At 34.8% G+C, this 19596-nt stretch overlaps 4 protein-coding genes across 4 annotated transcripts; all 4 read right to left on the bottom strand.

Annotated features, from left to right (window-relative positions):
* Positions 1 to 825: 825 nt before the first annotated feature.
* LOC145620636 (uncharacterized) lies at positions 826 to 2461 on the bottom strand. Its single transcript, XM_081675337.1, has 2 exons — positions 2182 to 2461; positions 826 to 2102 (listed from the first exon to the last, which is right to left on the bottom strand). The coding sequence occupies exons 1-2, from the start codon at positions 2324 to 2326 to the stop codon at positions 1138 to 1140; spliced, it is 1110 nt and encodes a 369-aa protein (XP_081531463.1). The 5' UTR covers positions 2327 to 2461; the 3' UTR covers positions 826 to 1137.
* A 2429-nt stretch (positions 2462 to 4890) lies between these two features.
* Positions 4891 to 8921, bottom strand: LOC145620314 (translocon-associated protein subunit alpha-like). Its single transcript, XM_081674958.1, has 8 exons — positions 8762 to 8921; positions 8275 to 8445; positions 8117 to 8167; positions 7090 to 7178; positions 6207 to 6284; positions 5871 to 6074; positions 5332 to 5403; positions 4891 to 5209 (listed from the first exon to the last, which is right to left on the bottom strand). Exons 1-8 carry the CDS (start codon positions 8817 to 8819, stop codon positions 5165 to 5167), a joined length of 768 nt encoding a protein of 255 aa, XP_081531084.1. The 5' UTR covers positions 8820 to 8921; the 3' UTR covers positions 4891 to 5164.
* Positions 8922 to 10187: 1266 nt separating this feature from the next.
* On the bottom strand, positions 10188 to 16492 carry LOC145620435 (protein XAP5 CIRCADIAN TIMEKEEPER-like). Its single transcript, XM_081675112.1, has 12 exons — positions 16187 to 16492; positions 14431 to 14496; positions 14288 to 14352; positions 14069 to 14178; positions 13696 to 13774; positions 13536 to 13612; positions 13387 to 13448; positions 13162 to 13293; positions 13009 to 13062; positions 11972 to 12037; positions 10975 to 11049; positions 10188 to 10495 (listed from the first exon to the last, which is right to left on the bottom strand). Exons 1-12 carry the CDS (start codon positions 16355 to 16357, stop codon positions 10445 to 10447), a joined length of 1008 nt encoding a protein of 335 aa, XP_081531238.1. The 5' UTR covers positions 16358 to 16492; the 3' UTR covers positions 10188 to 10444.
* An 863-nt stretch (positions 16493 to 17355) lies between these two features.
* LOC145621385 (uncharacterized) lies at positions 17356 to 19174 on the bottom strand. Its single transcript, XM_081676125.1, has 3 exons — positions 18243 to 19174; positions 17709 to 17774; positions 17356 to 17612 (listed from the first exon to the last, which is right to left on the bottom strand). Exons 1-3 carry the CDS (start codon positions 19096 to 19098, stop codon positions 17575 to 17577), a joined length of 960 nt encoding a protein of 319 aa, XP_081532251.1. The 5' UTR covers positions 19099 to 19174; the 3' UTR covers positions 17356 to 17574.
* Between the last annotated feature and the right edge of the window lie 422 nt (positions 19175 to 19596).

The following is a 19596-nucleotide window of genomic DNA, read 5'->3' as shown; positions in this document are numbered from 1 at the left end:
TTTATGTTTAGTTAAGAGTCTTAAGATCATTATTTTTCTCAAAAATTTAAATAAAAAGTTAAACTACTACTCGAGATTTTGGATCGATTTCTTTGCAACATTTTGTTGTTTTTCTTCAATGTCGAACATATTCTAGAGATTTTACTCCTTTTAGGTTGTGAGTTATTTAGAACAAGTGCAAAAAAAAAAAAAAAAAAAAAAATGACTTTCTCACTATGAAATTATGAATGTTCCTATATCACCAAAAAAAAAAAAACCAATTACAACCAATTAAAACAAATTGAAGTGTTGTCTAATTTGCTTTGTGTTAATTGTGCAATTCTTTCCCTAGTTTGAGAAGTCTCATTCACTGATTCACGAATATATGTAGGTGTAAAGCCCTAATGCTATGAGAATATGGACGTACTTCACAAAACCAGTTATAATACATCTTAAATATTTTAGTTTGGGGAATCTTATTGTGTGTAAGACCACTTATAAGACAACAGTTTTCACATACTCCATATCAAGTAAACATACTCATGTCTAAGCGTAGATGCCATCCTACAAGGGTATTTGAAATGAAAGAGCATTCTATAAGGACTGAGCAGTATATTAAAAGAGCATCCTCTGATAAGTCTGATTGAATAGATAGGTTATTAAGTCGCTAAAATTCGATATTAATGTCACCAACTGTCCTTTAATCCTGATTTCCTGTCACATACTGTACATTATTTAGCATATCCAATAAAATTTACCACTCTCTTTTAGGATCTCTTGCTGAAATTCATAGAAACATTTCTCAACAATCTTTCGCTTATAGTCTTATAGAGATATGATAACAAATTCAACAAATAATGTCACCAATTTTATTGGCAAAATAGATATTACAAAAGATATGGTGTAGCAAGAACATTGTACAAGTAAATAAGAAACAGTAATAAAAACAATGATGACTTATAATCACTCTAGTAATTCAGGGTGAAACTGCCTGCTGCTGCCTGCATCTATTGGAGTGTAAACTGAACCAGCACGCTCGTTCTTGCATCAATGCAGAATGAAGAACACATTACATATATTACTGCATCCATAAGAATATGATCCTGTAATGAAATGAAATAAATCACGGCGCTACAAATAAAGCAATTGGTCTCTTGATCAAGGATGAGGAGTGAATGGTGGGAAAGAAGGCCACTTTTTGTACTTGGGATGTTCAAAAACCTTTGGAGGAAATTTGGGGTGATCTGGGAACTTAAATGGAGGGAGCTTAGGAATACTAATAGGAGGACATGGCTTCTTAGGGGGGAAGGTAATAGGAGGAAGAGGCTTTGGCTTATATACTGGGATAACAGGCGGCTTCTTGAATATAGGTGGCTTGTATATTGGCACTGGTGGTGGGAGTGGCTTCTTGTATACTGGTACGGGTGGTGGGCATGGCTTCTTGTATACTGGCACGGGTGGTGGGAGTGGCTTCTTGTACACTGGCACGGGTGGTGGGAGTGGCTTCTTATACACTGGCACGGGTGGTGGGAGTGGCTTCTTGTATACTGGCACGGGTGGTGGGAGTGGCTTCTTATACACTGGCACGGGTGGTGGGAGTGGCTTCTTGTATACTGGCACGGGTGGTGGGCATGGCTTCTTGAATATAGGGACATGTGGGAACGATTTCTTGTACTTTGGGATAGAGATAATTGGCTTCTTGAAGAAATGTTTCTTGAAAAAGGGTTTCTTGAGAAACGGAGGGCAAGAGATCTTAGGGAAAGTGAATGGCAACTTAGGGAAGGACTTCTTGTGCAAAGGTGGGTACTTAAAGTGAGGCCACAAGAAGGCAGATGTGCAAGTTTCTGGTGAGAATTTTAGTTTTCCAACTGGGCTAAATGTGTGTTTTCCATCAGATTCAGAAACAAAGGTTAATTTCGATGACTCGATCCCATTATGAGCCGAGCATGGTATGCCTGATGCACCGTGAAGTTGTGCATAACATTCTTCCTTCAACTTCTTCCCATCCTCCACAAGGTCATGTGGAAGGTCTACCTTAAAGTTTCCTTCTTTATCGAGCTTTCCTTCTGCTCTTCTTTTCATATTCCCATTTGCAAGCTTGCAGTCAATTGTAACTTTAAGTCCTGCATATGAAAACCATGATCATATTAATATCAGAAATAAAAGAAGCTGAAACTACAAAGACAGCGCGTTTATTTTTACCTTCAAAAGCATGGCTGTGCTTGATATTGTTCTGCTGACAATCAGCACATTCACTAACTCCAATGACCTCTACAGTCTTTTGATCGCCATAACAAAAGCTTGTGGCAAACAATAGGGTCAAAAGGATCGGGATTGATATCCGCATTGTGAACCCCTAACTTTACACGCGCTCACAGAACAGCTAGACTGGTCTGATAAGCAGGCAAACAATGCAGGATTAAGAGCTGATAACCCTGCCAGAAGATCTTGGCATACAACTTGAATAAAAATGATAGGCCTCGGGAGTTATTATATATGGATGGATGTGAGATTATACAACCAACTCTCTTAAAGAAATCACGGACTCACATGTTCTTCAGGGTCCCCCTAAATAGCTTGCGAATTAAGGCCAATAATCGCCGTTTAAGTAGATAGATAGCAAATCCAAAGAGGTCATCTTCACTATTGAATGAGTTATGATCTATCACAGCACATGTCCAAAGAGTTGTGGTTGGCTGGGTTAACTAGTTTCTGCACACCTACTTATTTGTACTCATCAATGCTATGGTCATTTCTACACAAAAAAATCTTTGATTTGGCTTTTAGCAGACTAGCAGAGTTCATAGATGTGGATCCACATACAATCAAGTATTCCCAAACCATCTATATTATTTGGTCAGGAAAATTCTTATCACGACTATACATGTATCATCTTTTGGGTACGGACTCAAGAGTCCGTGGTCCGAGGATATGCATGGCATACCAGAAGTACTGATCAGATGCATTTAGTGAGAATCCTATGAAATGGTATTTAATATCTTAGAGTTAATATGGGTAATATTTTGAATGGCAGATGTACTGTATCTCTTTATATTTCTGGTCTGAATCAACAAGCTTATTACAGAAGAAGCACATTGAACAATTTAATGTGGCAGCAAACAAGATTTCTGTCTACTATCGACAGTAAAATACTGAGTAAGCCACGAAGGGGCAATGATATAGACGGGATTTAATCCCAAGTCTTGGAACTACCCCCAAGACTTTAACCAACTAAGCTAGTTGGCATCCACATGTATAGGGTAAGGTGTGTGCAAGCATGTACAGTGAGGTAAGCTACAAAGGGGTAGTGATATAGACAGAATTTAATTCAAGTCTTGGTACCACCCTCAAGACTTTAATCGAGTAAGCTAGTTGACATTCACATGTTTGAGGTAAGATGTGAGCAAGCATGTACAAGGCAAAACGACTAACTTCTTCAGTTTTACTATCTGTGTTAGCCTGTTAGGCCATCAAGTCACATAGCAAGTCCTAATCAAAGGTTACTCTCAGGAATCCAATTCAACAGGTAATGACCACAGTCCACAAATCAAAAAGGAAAGGCATGGCAGATCTTTTCTTCTCAAGTACATCAACTAAAAATTTGAGAACTAAAATATCCAACTAAGCTAATTTCACAGTGTGTACAGAATTTCAGAAATTGAGTTGTTAGTCAATTACAGCCTCAAACCATAATTAAATTCTTGTATATAAAGTAGTTAGATTATAAACTATGGTTATTAGGTGAGCTGAAGGGCGTCATCAAGCAAGGAAATTAAGTGTGAATAATTAAGCATGGAAAACTTAATTCAATATCATCCCTGCTTACGTTTCGCCTATTCATGTACCAGTGTACCACCATCCAAAAATAAATTTATAATCATATCATTAAATACAGTATGAGTTAAATTTTGTTCATTGTGAATTTTCTCATGGACCCTCATTTTTTAATCAATTTGCTAAAGAATCACTTCATAAAAGAATGGCATTTACTGACTAAGTGCTAACTCTGGCAGCAATTACTCTATAAGTAGAGCTGAAGTACTGTATTGTCCATAATTAATTCACATTTAAAGAAAAAGTGTACTGCTACTTTTACCTAAAACGTTTAATTATTGGATACGAATATGATTTGGTTTTGTGCAGCTTAGAAGAGGTAAGATAGCTTATACGACAGCTTGCAACATAAAGATTCAAACGATACTACTTCACGCAACAGCAAACTTTTCCTAATTCAGATTAATTAGTAATCCAACAATATAGTACTCTCTTCGTTCACAATAAATCGACTCATACTCACAGTGATAATATGGCTACTATGGTACGGACTACGGATTAGAAACAACACGAATCTAAATTATAGGAAAACAAGCAATTGTATTCGAAATCGAGAAGATCTGTATGCTTACAGAAATTTAGAAAAATGACTTACTGAAATCACAAGATTGGTCAGTGAGAGCCTGAGAGGCATCAGCAATCATTACTACTCGAAAGCTTAGGTCAAATACGGAGTAGAAAGATCAATCAAATCAATACTGTTTCTGAAATACGAACGTAAGCTGTATTAGAATTTGTAATATACACCCAGTGCTCAATTTGTTATATACACCCGGTTTGTTATATACACCCGGGAGCACCGTACACCTAACTAAGCCAAAGTTAATTTTTACTCTTCATTTAATGATTAAATAAAAACTAATCATCAAAATGAGGACAAAGTAGTCATGGGTATACAGTACACCCGAGTGTATATAACAAGCTCTCGAGCTGTATAGAACAATTAGAGCTGAACAACATCAAGTATGTAAACTGCTCCATGTCAACCAAAACTCAGTTTAAAATACAAGGAGTTGAGAGCCAATGCAGGTAAGCATACTGACAAGGGAGTTTGAAACAAAATGGAACATCAAAGACTAAATATTAACGAAAAGTGGATAAATTGTAACTAATTTGTGAAGATCTACATGCTTACAAAAAAAAATCCTGTTACGAAACTGTATAATTTGTATGACAAGTAATTGATGGGTGAGCTAAAGAAATATCATTATAAACTAAACTCCCATCAAAATTCCTTGCATATTCTACACTAGAGAAGTAGTCTCTTCCGCTCTAACAAAATCAAATGCCGAGTTTTGAGTTACATGGGCCTATAAATAGACAACAGTTTTTTGTACCAAAGCAGACCAATCTATTTCTTCTTCTTCAATTTGTTGGCCTGGGTGTATGCGGTACCCTGCATTAGCCACGAAAGACTGGATATTAGCAATGTATCATAGAGATCCTACTAAGATCTTTTATTAATCCTTAAAATTTCAATATAAAAAACCAAAAAACATAAGCTTAGAACCAATATACCTGCAGCCATTCATCCAATGATGAATCAGTTGATCGAGTTCCAACTTCCACCTTAGGTGCTTTCTTAGATTTCTGTGGCAGATGTAAATATATATCATATGTAAAGATTACAAACACCGACTTACAACCATACTTACTTATCACATCTCTGTTTTGACAACAGAATCAGCTACTTGCTGAAGATAATAAGATGTACCATAATGGAATTCAAGTTCAACTACATTAATCATGCTCATGGTAAAAAGAAATATACAACAAGACATCATAAAGCAAATTTGTAACCTCCATCCAGCATTAGGTATTTATACTAAGATATCTAATGTCCAATATCAAGCAAGCCAAAAAACCTAACCCCACAAAACAATCAACATTCAACATGAATAATTTGGACCCCAAAATCCCTTAGAAAAGCACACTACTTATGTGCAAGGACACATGAGAGGTGTTTGAAAAAAAGAGTTAAAAAAAAAAGATGGGACATACAAGATTAAGAAAATAAAAATTGTACAAAAGATTACAAACATGGAGAAAGAATTTACCTTTGAAAAGCGTTGTAATTGACCACGTATCCACAAACCAAGAGCAGCAACAAGGGCAAAAGCAAGCATAACCAAGAAAACAGTCTCAATGGTCAAGGGGCCACTGGCCTCGGTAACTTCAATGGTGCCATTGAAGAAAGTGCTCTGATACGGAGTTTTGTCAATCTCATAGACGATAGATCCTACAAGATCAAATGATCCAGGCTGCAATGGAAAGTGTTGCCATTAATTTTACAAGAATGATATAATTTTTTTTTTTTTTTATCATGAAGCCTTTACAAGCAACAGCAATAAATAAAATAAAGTCTGAACTTGACAGTCGGAATTATCACGTACCTGCAAGTATTTGCTGACAGCAAATACATAGGGGAAAGTGGCTTGAGCTGATGAAGGAACTGAAGCATTGTTGAATACCTGGTATTGAAGAAGAGATCATTAAGCATAAATTGGAAGCAAAATAGAGAAACAGAAGATGAACAGCTATAGATTAAAATACGCCAGATACAGGACAAAATAAAATGCAGATGAACCAGTGAAATCAATGCAGACAGTGTATCAGTGACAACCTGACAGGTTTACTGTTTACATTGGTTAGCCAACCTTCCCTAACTTCACTAAAATGAACATACTTACCAAGCAATCTCAAAACTATATCAAACAACAGCACAAGTAACAATTTATTTTATTTTAGTTTATTATTTATCCAAAAAAAAAGTCACATCCTAAGCCTAGGTAGTTGGATATCTGCAACAACAGGCTACATGTTCATTCCTCTTTTCCAACACACGACGACAAAATGAAGTATTAGGTGGTTAATAGAATGACAATAGTGATGCAGCCAATAGATTGTACGAAGTGTTAATTATAGTTTTAAAAACAAGACAGCAGGGATTAGCATGACAAGAAGGTTAAATTGAGAAAACTTCACCACAGCATGGATCATATACCAAATTTTTACAAGCTAAACTAGTTGAGCTACTAAATTATATAATAAGGACAATCTACCAAATAACCATAACCTAGTGTAACAAATAATGCTTCCAAACTCAGATGACATAAAAATCAATCTGATTTGCTAAATTATACTAATGGAGCAAGGCCTAAATGGAAAAGAAAAGAAGAAAAAAAAAAGGGAAAAACCATATATTTTAAATAGCAAGTTCACTATTCTGGTGGTCAGGTATCCATGTTTACATGAAAATTAAAGGGCCTTATATACCTGTGCAGTAAGGTTCTGAACAAGCAAACGATGATCATATGGGAGATGAACGCTAGCATGGATTGCAACAACACTGAAACTTGCATCCCCTGTAAAATAAATTATAGTGAGATAACATCACAATGTCTTGACTTTGTAAAATTAAAATCATAAAATTTCTTGCTTGAAGAAACTACATCCCCATCATCAACCCATTATAACCAACTAACCAAGTCAAGATATACTAAATTCACTTCTCACTCGTGAAAATAGTAGATTATTAAAAAAAGGAAAAAAATAAAAGGCTTTTAATTTTGTTAAGATATACCAAATTAGTGGCCACTTTCACATCACAGTAAAAAATGCTCTTAGTATCCTCATATAATCATCTTAATCAACTTGTTCCCTTACATTCAGAATTATGTAGTACACAAAATAACACTTTTAAAAAAAATGTAATTCTTATCTAACTTTTACAATAGCCGAAACATATTCTTATAATTGGAAATTTGGTAGCATAACACACACACACAAACAAAAATCATTTTGTGCTGAAATATAGGTGTATTAATAGATGAATTGTTGCCACAAAGATAAAATCATCACCAGTTCCCCGCGTAAAGTTCCAAGTATCCAACATAATCTCTTTGATGGCAATATTCACAAAGAAACATGACAACTAATAGAAATCTCTCAATCCCCGCCCCTCAAAGTTGCTAACTGTATTTACATTCCTATAGTTCTAAAAATCTAAAGACGCTCAATTCCAACAGTGAAACAACAACATTGCACAAGACCACATGCATAAACATCACATGCAACAACAATTATAGTTCTACACTTGAAGGACAGTGAAAGAAACAAACTTTGAAAACACCACAAACAATTAACATCACATGCAACTACATACAATTCCAAGAAAACTACTTGCCAACTATCATCTCCTTTATGAAACCATTAAGCAATTGAATCTCAAGTTCCCAACCACACTAAGTAAACAACCCGAAGGCGAAGAAACCGAGGGAAAGTACGAAAGTTCACAAATTACCATCATATTTGATTCCAACAAGCACCTCTGATTCTTCCCCAGCTGTCACAACTGCAAAACAAACCCATTTCAGATTAGGTTAACAATCCCAAAAAAAAAAAAAAACACAATGCAGACAATACCAAGCTGTAATTCAAACAATTAAGACCAGATCATACCTTTGCCACTATTTTTGGGGAAAACATAAGCTGTTTCAACCCCAGGAGCAGAGCTTAAGCTCTCATCACCATAAACTTGAGTGTCATCGTTAACAACTCCAAGATCACTCATTTCCTCGGCGATGGAATCACCAATGGGATCATCCGTAGCCTCCGATTGACATCTAGCAACTAACAATCAAATCCCACAAATACAATTCAGAATTTTTCCAATTAAAATCAAAATTTGACAATAATCAAACAAAATTTCAGGGTCAATAAATTCAACACATGCAGATCTAAATTAAGGATAAACAATCACATAGTATTACTGCAAATTTGGATCCTCAATCGTGCAAATTAAATCCCCAAAAAAAAAAAAAAAAAATCAGAAATTCAGATCCATGCATGCAATAGAAATTACAGAAGAGAATTGGTAAATAAATCAGAGTGTAAGTATGAATATAGAGAAGATGAAATTAGAGATCTGATGGGAAAAAGGAATTACCTTGAAGGAAAGGAGAAGCAAGGAGCAGTAAAGCGAGGAAAAAAACCCTAATCGCCATTGTTAGAGAGAGGAGAGAGAAAGAGAGTGTTAGATGAAAAATCTTTGAGAAGGGAATGTGTTGAAAGTCTTATAATGAAGGACAGGGGAAGGAGAGTTTTTTTTCTTTTCCCTTTTTTTATGGTGGAAAATTGTAATCGGAAGTAGGAGTACTATAGATTTTTCAATATTGTAGCACATGTGACATACTGACATGTGTGTTTAGTTAGGGCTTGTTTTGTTTAGTTTAATTTAGGAATTAGAATAAATACGTTTTGATAAGGGTTGTTCAAGTATAAACTACTTGATTTAGACCTAGTAAATATAAAAAAAATTTAAAAAAATCTAATAAGTTAACATAGTGTTAGAAAGATTGGATGAAATAAGAGAAGTTCAAACTTGAAAATTCGATGAATTAAACAAATCCTTAATCCGGGTTGGATTGATCCGTAAGGGGTTTTGGTCTAATACAACACTTCTTCTTACTCCTAACCAAACAGAGCCGACTACACTATAAGGTACCTTGAGCAACGGCTCAGGCTCACACCCTTTAGACGGGCCCCACCTCTTTGAATGAAATTTAATTTTTACGAGAAAAAACTTTTCAATCCATGAGTTTTCGGTGGTCGAAAAATAGTCAAATAATTCGAATTAATAATTATCATTATATAAGGGGCAAAATATTTTGTTGTCAAATATCCTGAAATACGTCTTTGTTATTTAGTGCCCTTGTTTAATTTTCACTTTAGGCTCCAAAATATCAGGGCCAACACAGCAATCGAACACAAATAAAATAAATAAAATTTATTTTAAGATTTATTAATGTAGGATGCACATCATAATTAAGAATGTACAAAATCAAACCTAATTATTATTTCAGAATAAAAATCATTATAAGTCCTCATATATTTGTAAGAATATAGTACAATTTTTGGTTAAATTTCAAATCATTCACAGGTTACATTAATTTATACCCTAATTCAAATGCCACTTGTTGAAACTACATAATCCATATTCTTTACAACAATCAAGCGAATGCGGAGTATACCATAGGTCATTTATCAGTTTGTAAAATTCAATTATTCATTAATAAAACAGAGAAACTCTTCAAGAGTACCAAATTATCCATAGTGTCTCATACTCATACTACGCATAAAGTGAGTTTTGATTAATCATCTACTACTATAAGAAAAAGAAGTTGCGCATTACACGCTTAGCAATATCAACATGTGTTGGGCAATACTATAGTGGTTTAACAACTCTTCTCCATTTTAAGGAATCACGACGAAAGTAGTTGGAGTGAAATAATGTCATCACTTTATCCTCAACAAAGTCAGCTGGATCAATTAGAGTGAAATAATGTCATCACTTTGTCCTCGACAAAGTCAGCTAGACCAAACTATTTTTCATAGTGATTAAATTCCTTCCATGTTTTCTCTTAAAACTTACATATATGGATTAATCTATAATCTTGTTTCAGAACTTGGTAAGGAACGGGAAAAGTGGAGGACGACTAAACTTCAAAAATCACATTCTTTCCTCTCGACAGCAAAAAATACAATAAAATGTAAGTTTAGATACAGAACTATGCTAAAAAAATGTCAAAAACAATATCTGTGTTACAGGTCGATCTTTTTCTTGGGTGGATTAATCTCCATGGATTGTGTATCGTTCCCATTTTCTTGCTGGGTCATATATCTGCAAATGATAACACAAATAGGTCCACAGATACTGATCAGAACAGAGGAGTATCCGAATTTGTACTACAATGGAAAATGCTATGTAGTAATATACAGAAAAGCACGACAGTGGAATGCAACAGGACATATATTTGGTTTATATTAACTTGAAAGAAGAAAGAGGATAGACATAGCACAACTATTGTAGAGGGTATATTTGTAAATCACGTCATACACTTAATAGTGAGATGTTTAAACAATGTGAGCACTGATTCCGGAATGAAGGAAGAGAAGTGGGGCTGCAAGAGGCTAAAACTTGTTTAAACTTGAACACAATTCAAATATACTCCAGAGTCAACCCAGGGTCAAAATATACTTAAAAGGCCAGCATCATCAAACCAGAGTCAATCTTGTTAGGAAATTGAACACAAGCATAATACAGCTGAACCACATATTTTGAGGAGACAAGGGAAATAATTTGCTCAGTAGAGTTAGTACCTCCCATCTTGATGCAGGGAAAATGTGTTTGTTCTTCTCATACCAGTGTCTTTCTACAACTTTTCCAGCATGCGACTGCAAGGGAATGATGCAAAACAAGATTATAAATTTAATTCACTTTGTTGTAACATGCAACCAGATGCTAGTGATTTACTAATCGGACTATTGAAGAGGGGCAAAAGCACAAAGCACAGGCATGGTGATTCTATTCAATCATCTCAAAGACCCCAAGTAAGAGAAGGTCCATCCAGCAACTTAACATATGCACTGGGATAGTGGGATGTAATCAACTTGACATACTACTACTCCTCGTTCCTTAATGTTTTACCCAGTTACCATTTTAGCTTGTCCGTTTGAGTTTGCCCCTATACTACAATATAGTTGACCACTGCTCTCACACCCACTACATTTGTTTTCTCAGTTTTCTCTCTCATCAACTCCTCCCAACCAAATATTCAAAAAAGTGACTTCACCCCAATGTGTTGAACAAAAGGGGACATAAGAAGTATTATTCCTAAATCACCTGAGTATAAACATAAAGCAAATGGCATAATGTCATTAACATTGTCCACGTAAGACCACTAAACTGAGCAGAACTGAATTTGCCGTGCATCTTGATAAAAATTCCAGCTTTATCAAGATCCCTAAATCATCCCACAAAGCTTTGATATGATTTTGTTTAAAAAGTGATTAATTGGTCAATCATGCTTTTGGGCCCAACTTTGGTTGCATGATTCAGAAGCTCAAGTGAGCTTATCAAAACATAGGCAACAAAAGCAGAATGATTCAACTCAAGATAGTCTAAGAAATCAAGTATCAACTTCAGCCTCTGAATGTAACTTCTTCCCACCCCTATCTACAACCTGGCAACTAGGACAATGCAACTATTATCACTACTATCCCTAATGCGTATATCATTGGTTACATTCTCACTTCTAAGGAGCAGTCCTCAATATAAGCTAAGACACACAAAAGTGACAGTCAGGAAAAAGTTCACCTCATCCTTTTCAATTGTTGCATCAGCAATTGTTCGAACATCTTCATGTACATCAAAATGGAAAAGCTGTAGATAACAGAAGGAGGGAAAATCATTAATAAGAGAAAACAATAAAGTAACATTGATGTGATACAGCCTTAAATCATCAAGAGTCATAAGGTTAAATACAAGATCAACTCAGTATTAACCCCTATGAATTAATTAGACAAGGTTTGGAGTCCAAATTGAACATATTCCCTTTCACTTTTATTATTCAGTTAGATAAACATGAATAATCAAAACATCCATTTCACATTAACCAGTCAAATTCACAAAGTCACAAATGATCTGTTATAAAAACTAACGAAACAGACAATAGTGCTGCCTACCAGTTATTTCAGCAACAACATCACCACACCAACTCCAAACATCAGAACAAAAAGGCAACTCTTGAACCTTCCACTACCAGCATGAATCAAGTCCCTATTCAATTGTTATTAATGGGAAACACAAAGCTCCAAGTTCCAACCAACTAAGTTTAAACTTTTTTTTGAAAGAACACTTAGGCAGGGTTAGAAAGCTATGCTTTCTCAGTTTCTCGGCAGACTCACTAGAGCTTGGAAGTACAAACTATCACGTCAAGATTCAAGTCACCAGGGCCCAAATAGGAAAGAAACCAACTGGACAAGGATCAGTAGCACATATCTATGTATTACTTTGCTCCAAAAAAAATCATTCATAAATGAAGAAAGAGACACCAAGTTGATTTAACCCTAGATGCTTCAATTTTTGTCCACACAATGATAGATTATCGATCAATTTAACCCTTCATTATTGGAGCATGCAAAGTATTCTCACCATATCACTATATTACCCTTGCTGACAAGACTAATGCTAACATCAAAATAAAATAAAAAATGAATGCAACTTAGTTAATATCAGAACTTTTTCTTTCTCTTGTGTTTTCTTGGAATCATTTCCAGCTAAGCCCAAAACATGATGAGCACAAAATAATTCAAAAAGAATAAATCAAGCTAAAGAACAGAAGAATAAATTACCGGTCCACTTTTGCCTCTGGCCTTGTTTATGATCAGGTCATAGAAACTGTGTTGCTGTAAAACAGAAAATGCAGAATTGTATGGAACAAAGTCAAGGGCAGGGAAAGATAGCAAACTTTTAAAATCAGAAAAGGATAAACAAAAAGAGTTTACATGTGGAATGATTAGATCCTCTTTTACATAAAGCAGATTTTCCACAGTAGTAGTCCGAACTTCACGAAATTCAGGAGCAAGCTGCTGCTGAACTGCCCGAAGAAATGCCCCAATAGTATCACCTTTGCGCACCTGAAACAAACCAAATTATGTTCAGAAAACTAAATAAAGAACATTACAGATGCTGCCGGTCATAGATTCAAGGATTTTAAGAATTTCACTAGCCTGGATTACTCGTCGATGACCAGTTCCATCCCAGTAACTATATGTGATTTGAAGTGGCTCATCTGAAATTCAAGAGCAAATAAAGGAAAGCAATGAGTAAAATATATGTGTATTCAATGCAAAATTATTTTATAAAGATTCATACGTACTTTTTATCATTGCCTGCTCACGAAGCCATTGTCTTCCTAACCTCTCCCTTTCCGCTTGTTCTTCTGCTTCTCTCTCACTAATAAGCATCTCAAAATAGTAAATTTCATATTCTTCCCAAAGACATGCACAGAATGAAAGTCATGTAAGAAGATGCAAAACCTGTCTGGCAAAAAACTAGTTTCAACAGTAGGATCTTTGCCAAGCTTTCCACATTTTAATTTGACAGGTTCCTCATTATCTGTAACGAGCAAGCAGCAGCATCAGTAAAGGTATTGTTAAATACCTTAAATTATACCAACTGATAAACATTAGCAGACATATCTTAAAATGGCACATTATATTACAAACATTCATTTTATCAATAAGCCATTGTTAGAGTTCTTTGTAATTCTCTTCATGGTAAAAAATCTGACCACAATTTGTAATACTCCTTAGGACAGAATGTGGTGATATACGAAGTAGTAAATAAAATACACAGAGAGCACTGAATGGATGGTATAAACTTTAATGATTATAAAGGAAAGTTTCTCACTAATTTCTTCTTCTTCTTCAGACCCATTGTCCAGTTCTTCAGCAAATGATAACCGGGAATTCACTTTTCTCTTCCTCTTTTGACGCTTTTCTAACTGAAGCTTTTCTTCCCTACAAAACATGACATAAAAGAAGGCAAGGTGCACAACTGTAAGGACTTACGAACAGAAACCACAAGGTGTCTCTTTTAAGTACCAACATCATTTTGAATTCAACTCACTCTTCCAGTAGCTTCAGTAGTTTCTCTTTCTCTTCCTCCTCAAATTTGTTCTGAATATTGACCCTCTACATAGACAAAACTATACAAGTGTCAGTACAAGACAAGGTCACCTTCTCAAACCTGGGGAGACAAAATAGATTTACCTTCTCGACATATTCCTCCCTTGAAACAAGACCAATAGTTTCTTTCTTGAATGCAGTCTCAAGAATCTGCAAAATTTGTTAGAAATTACATTAAGTATGTTTACACATGACATAGATTTAGAATAACTGATACCTTGTATGAAAAATAGCCAACTTCGAAGATATATAAATAAATAAATAAATATATTTCAGCTAATTAGAAGCAACAGAGCACAGATAACTAGACAGCACATAAAGATAAGTAGTTACCTTCAACCATTTATAAAGAAAATCAAAAGCTGATCATACCGTCACAAAACAAAGAACGACAATAAAGTACGGGAGACAGTCAAAGATAAGTTTGACCAATGATAATGATAAAGCAAGCAGTCTACAAGCATATAAAAGGGGTTAGCAGAGGCCAGGAAGTTCTCAACAAGGTATTAAACAAGACCATAATTAGATTTACAAAAGGTTAGCCTCCATACTTTTCCCGGAAGGGGGAATAGAGAAGAAGAAGAAGAAGAAGAAGAAGAAGAAGAAGAAGAAGAAGAAGAAAAAAGTAAGAAGTCACCATCTATTTTTCTTAGACTCACATACCCATGCATAAGTATGTCACTGTCAGCTTAATATAATAGTATGAATGTTTCCATGTTTTGGTCAAAAATGAAGTATGAAGTGTCCATATACATGTAGGACTGTAGGAGTAAAGAGGATATAAGTCATATAACAGGAGCACTTGAGGTAAGATGAAGAATCCGAATGCCATAGGTCATCAAATACACTAGCCATCTATCAGATCAAAAAGTTATTTAGAGCTAAGCTAAGTAATTAGGAAAAGTAATTCCTAGGGCAAGATAAATAGATACACAGCTTTCGACATAAAGCTCTCTATAACCCAATTATTAGGCACAATACTTTTACTTAATACCACATTTTTCTCTCGAAGAGACTGAACTAAGCTCAAGTCATTACCCAAATCCACTCATTCATCAACTTAGCACACCATCAGAAAACTCCATGTCCTATCCATTAAAAGAGACACCCCTATCAATGATAACCCATAATATTTATATAACATATGAACTTAGAAGCACGTAATAGAAGATTGAAAATGGAGCCTGTATCTGGAAGATGTTTTACCATATTGGCATATCCTTATCATCTTCAATGTTCTTTGAAAGTAAACTAATCAATTTTGTTTACTACACTCAGCTCTACAGCGGTCCTAAGTGCGATTGGTCCATGTCATAAAGTAAGAAGATTGATGGTTGAAACCCTAAATCCCTACATACATGATTCATCTAAAATTCATGTTCCTCAGATGAGGCACTACTTAAGGAGGTTGGTTCAGGAAATTGATCCTATAAGTGCATAAAAAATTCCAATTCTTTGGGTTAACTAATAGTTAAGCTCAGAATCGATTTCGCATCACAATATCTACCAATATAAATTCATATGCCACCAAATTTTTTCTCATTCAATAATTCAACAAGAATAATACAAAGGAAATAAACAATCATTTGAGTTTGAGTGTCATCAAAATTGAAATTAGGCTCAACAAAACCTTAACAATCCCAGATTAAAACCCAGAACAATTCCGTATAAATAAACCAGACCCTTCAATTAACAACAACCCTAATTGCAATAAACCAATGAATTCAACCCTCAGCAAAACCCTAATATAAAATACCCTTGAATTACACAAAAAATCAGAAATCAACCAGAAAATTCAATCCTAAAAACAGAAAAAGAGAGAGAAAGTGATTTGTATGACCTCGGAAGTGCCGGAACCAAATTGAAGAAGACCAGCTTGGCCTTGAGTAGAAGAAGTTTTGTTCTTGAGCTCTTCAATTTTGCGACGCTCAGCTTCTCGTTGCTTCTCAAGCCTCCTTATTCTGACGGCATCTTGGGCACTGCCCACATACCCATCTCCCATTCCCGCCATTATTCTTCTTTCACTTCAATGATCTTCGACTTTTGCTTCAATGGAGAATTTCTGGTTCTTCTTAGGAATGAAGAACAAAGAAGACGAGAAGTTGGTAGGGCACGGTAACACTTTTTATTTGATCTAATTTTCAATTATTCGTGTCTTGTTTTGTTACCCGTAAGAATGTCACTAGTCTAGTACTCTAGTCTCGTAATCTTGTAAAATCGTATGGACCTCCTAAGCAATAAAAATGTATTCTTTTTTTGGTATAATTTACAGTATAATTTTGAGTTTCAATCGTTAACTTAAACTCCAACATGATATAATAATTTACTAACGAAATTGATATATCATTAAACATTATTTTAGAAATATCATAATTCTGTTACATATAACTACGTGAATATATGTAAGTTTTATGAATGCTTAACTTAGCAATCAAAGTATCAAATAAGATTGTAAGGATGTAAAATTGTAAACCATAGGTGTAGGTTAGTTAGATTGATTGTTCATTAGAAATACTTCATATTTTATTACTCCCTCCGTCCCCAAATGATAGTCCCTTATGGCTTATTTTTAGTCCAAAATTGATAGCCCCATTTGCTTTTTTCAAGTACCATTAATATCAATTTTTTATCAAAATTTCCTCCAATTACAACAATATTTGTGCAAATTTAACTTTCCCATGTAAATTTTGTTTTTCAATGTACTTTTATTACTTTCTCTCTCTACTATTTTACATACCCAATGTAAATTTATATTTCCAATGTAATTTTATTACTTTTATTTAAGTTTCTTAATTCCCGAGATTTTTGCCCATAAGGGACTTTCATTTGGGGACGGAGGAAGTATTAATCTTTTATGATTAAGCACAAAATCGATAATATTTGGACATATGACATTGAGAATTTATTTGAAAATTGTATTAACCACTAACAATGTTTCAACACTAACAATATTACACAATTATTATACGTAGTATATTTGTAACTATTTAATAAGTCAAAATACTCGAAAAAGCATGTGTCGTATCTCATGATACGTCTGAATTGTAGTATACAATATCATAGTATACACGTGCAAGTTTTGCACTTCTTGTAGTGTTCCAAGTGCTCCAACTTTCTAGTCAACATGTTGTTCATATAATGTACTCCATATCGATTGTGGTATTGTGGACAAGTCACTTTCCTTGTAATGATAACCTAACTAAAGATCCTCAAACTTTACACTTGATTTTAGCTTGCACTCCATAAAATCATATGAAAATGAATTCCTGCATAGAGTTAGCGTTTGTTTTACTCAATTAGTAAAGCATAGTACCAACTACCAAATACGAAGGTCAAACTTGTAAGAGTTTAAAAGAACTCACCTGCTAGTAATGCAAAAATGCTCAACGAACCCCTTAAAATAACACTATTTGCTGTCATTGATTCAACTGCAAGATTAGAATAAAGAGATTTTAAAATGGTTAATTACTATACTATAAGAAAACAATTGAACAATAATGTTTTTTCTTTTTATTAAAAAAAGGTTAGCAAAATGATAAGCCAATATTAAAGATGTAATAAAAATTCTAATCTATCTGATAATAAAATACTCCGTAAATAATTTTCATTTATTTTCTACTAAGTATACAATTGGTCATTTTTAACTTGAAATCATAATATATATACCATTTCGCATGTCATAAGATGAATGAACGTATAAGTTCAGATATTAAAATAATTTGTAAGGATATATATCCTCATTCATTAAACAACACTTATTCAAACAAAATAGAGTAGTACACAATACAAGTATCATTTTAAAGATTAAGCTGTTTAATTTTTAATGATGAAATGCACTAGGAAGCCCATTTTCACGAGAAAATTCATGATGTAAGGTTAAGTTGTTAGTTTCTTACCTGAAGTTGATTCACAATTTGCAGTCGAATTCCAAGTATCGCACATACACAATTCACTAATCCCGCTATCATCACTACCTTTATAACCACACGTGCCTTTGGTAGCCTCACACGATCTACAAAATGCATTATGCCCTTGAATCGAGTATTTCACACGTATGCCATACGACCACTCGTGTGGCCCATCAACTCTTAATGGTGCTAAATTATAAACACTACTATACGCTTGACACTCCAACTTGGTAAGATTTATCCCTTGGACCGACCCAACTTCATCAAAAGCCACCGCACAACATTCGGGTGGGCCAAGCCCAGATACCAGGCCCACTTCAGTTGGCCCAATGGACCCCCAAGCTGGACACCTATAGTAGTCTTCACAGCCCAAACCCGATATATTCCTGCATGGTAGATGTTTATTGGAAGGAAACCCTTTGAAGAGTGGTGAATTTCTTGAACACCCGAGTAGTAAAAAGGCGTTATCGGGTGTTGGAGTCAAATATGGTTTCCTCCATGGTTCGACCACAAACCCATTACCGCGTGACTCGAGAACAATTGTGTTGCACGTTGATAAGTGTGGGTCGTGCAGTGTGAGGGCTTGAAACATATAATCGATGTCTAGTACTCGATATGACCCCGAACTTATATGGAACATGAGGACATCATTGACACAATATAGAAGATCTCGGTATCCCGGGTGTCCACAACCGTATTTGACTCCAAACGGGTAGTCAATTGTAATGTTGCCACAATAGGATCTACATGAATTAGCATGACTATAACCAAAACTTAAGGGAAGTAGAAATGAAGCTTGGATTAATATTACAAAGAAAGTGGTCGATAATCGAGGTTGATGCATTTTATTGAAATAAATTAGCAGAAAATACAAGATTGTAAAGAAAGAAAATGAAGATGAGTTGAAGTAATAAGTGTAGTTGAATGGCAATTAGTTAGTGTTTGTACTTAGTGATGGAAGTCATGGGATTCTTTGCTTAAGGTGGTAACTAATGACTTTATTCCCATGTGTATAGAATGATTAAGGTATCTTTTGTAGTTTTGTTGTTGAAGTTTAGGACTCGTTATTTTTGGGCTTCTTAGCACATGTAGGATGTAGCATATTATGTTAGGATTTGAGGTGTCTAAGGACTATTCCGATTGGGCCATTAAGAAGAAGTTAAACAAATAATCATTTTACACCGGGTCAAATCTAGTTGTGCATATTTGTGTGATTGTGTCAAGTTTTTTAAATTTCACAAGACTATACAATAAATTAAAAGGCATTTCACTCACAACTTTAAGCTACAAAATTAAGGTGCTAGGCAATAACCTATTGTCATACTTGTATAATATATCATTT

The sequence above is a fragment of the Chenopodium album genome, chromosome 27 (genome assembly GCF_948465745.1).
Source record: "Chenopodium album chromosome 27, dcCheAlbu1.1, whole genome shotgun sequence".
Lineage (NCBI taxonomy): Eukaryota > Viridiplantae > Streptophyta > Magnoliopsida > Caryophyllales > Amaranthaceae > Chenopodium > Chenopodium album.
This window is presented reverse-complemented; position numbering and strand designations above follow the sequence as displayed.

Excerpts from the sequence above, each read along its gene's own strand:
- LOC145620636 (XM_081675337.1), bottom strand. The coding sequence starts at position 2,326 with ATGCGGATATCAATCCCGATCCTTTTGACCCTATTGTTTGCCACAAGC. Across the intron at positions 2,103-2,181 it reads GCACAGCCATGCTTTTGAAG|GACTTAAAGTTACAATTGAC; the intron begins GTAAAAATAAAC and ends TTTCATATGCAG.
- LOC145620435 (XM_081675112.1), bottom strand. The coding sequence starts at position 16,357 with ATGGCGGGAATGGGAGATGGGTATGTGGGCAGTGCCCAAGATGCCGTC. Across the intron at positions 14,179-14,287 it reads CTACTGAAGCTACTGGAAGA|GGAAGAAAAGCTTCAGTTAG; the intron begins GTGAGTTGAATT and ends CATGTTTTGTAG. Across the intron at positions 11,050-11,971 it reads CAACAATTGAAAAGGATGAG|TCGCATGCTGGAAAAGTTGT; the intron begins GTGAACTTTTTC and ends ATTCCCTTGCAG.
- LOC145620314 (XM_081674958.1), bottom strand. The coding sequence starts at position 8,819 with ATGGCGATTAGGGTTTTTTTCCTCGCTTTACTGCTCCTTGCTTCTCCT. Across the intron at positions 8,446-8,761 it reads TGCTTCTCCTTTCCTTCAAG|TTGCTAGATGTCAATCGGAG; the intron begins GTAATTCCTTTT and ends TTTGATTGTTAG. Across the intron at positions 8,168-8,274 it reads CCCCAAAAATAGTGGCAAAG|TTGTGACAGCTGGGGAAGAA; the intron begins GTATGATCTGGT and ends TTTGTTTTGCAG.
- LOC145621385 (XM_081676125.1), bottom strand. The coding sequence starts at position 19,098 with ATGCATCAACCTCGATTATCGACCACTTTCTTTGTAATATTAATCCAA. Across the intron at positions 17,775-18,242 it reads AAATTGTGAATCAACTTCAG|TTGAATCAATGACAGCAAAT; the intron begins GTAAGAAACTAA and ends CTAATCTTGCAG. Across the intron at positions 17,613-17,708 it reads CATTTTTGCATTACTAGCAG|GAATTCATTTTCATATGATT; the intron begins GTGAGTTCTTTT and ends AACTCTATGCAG.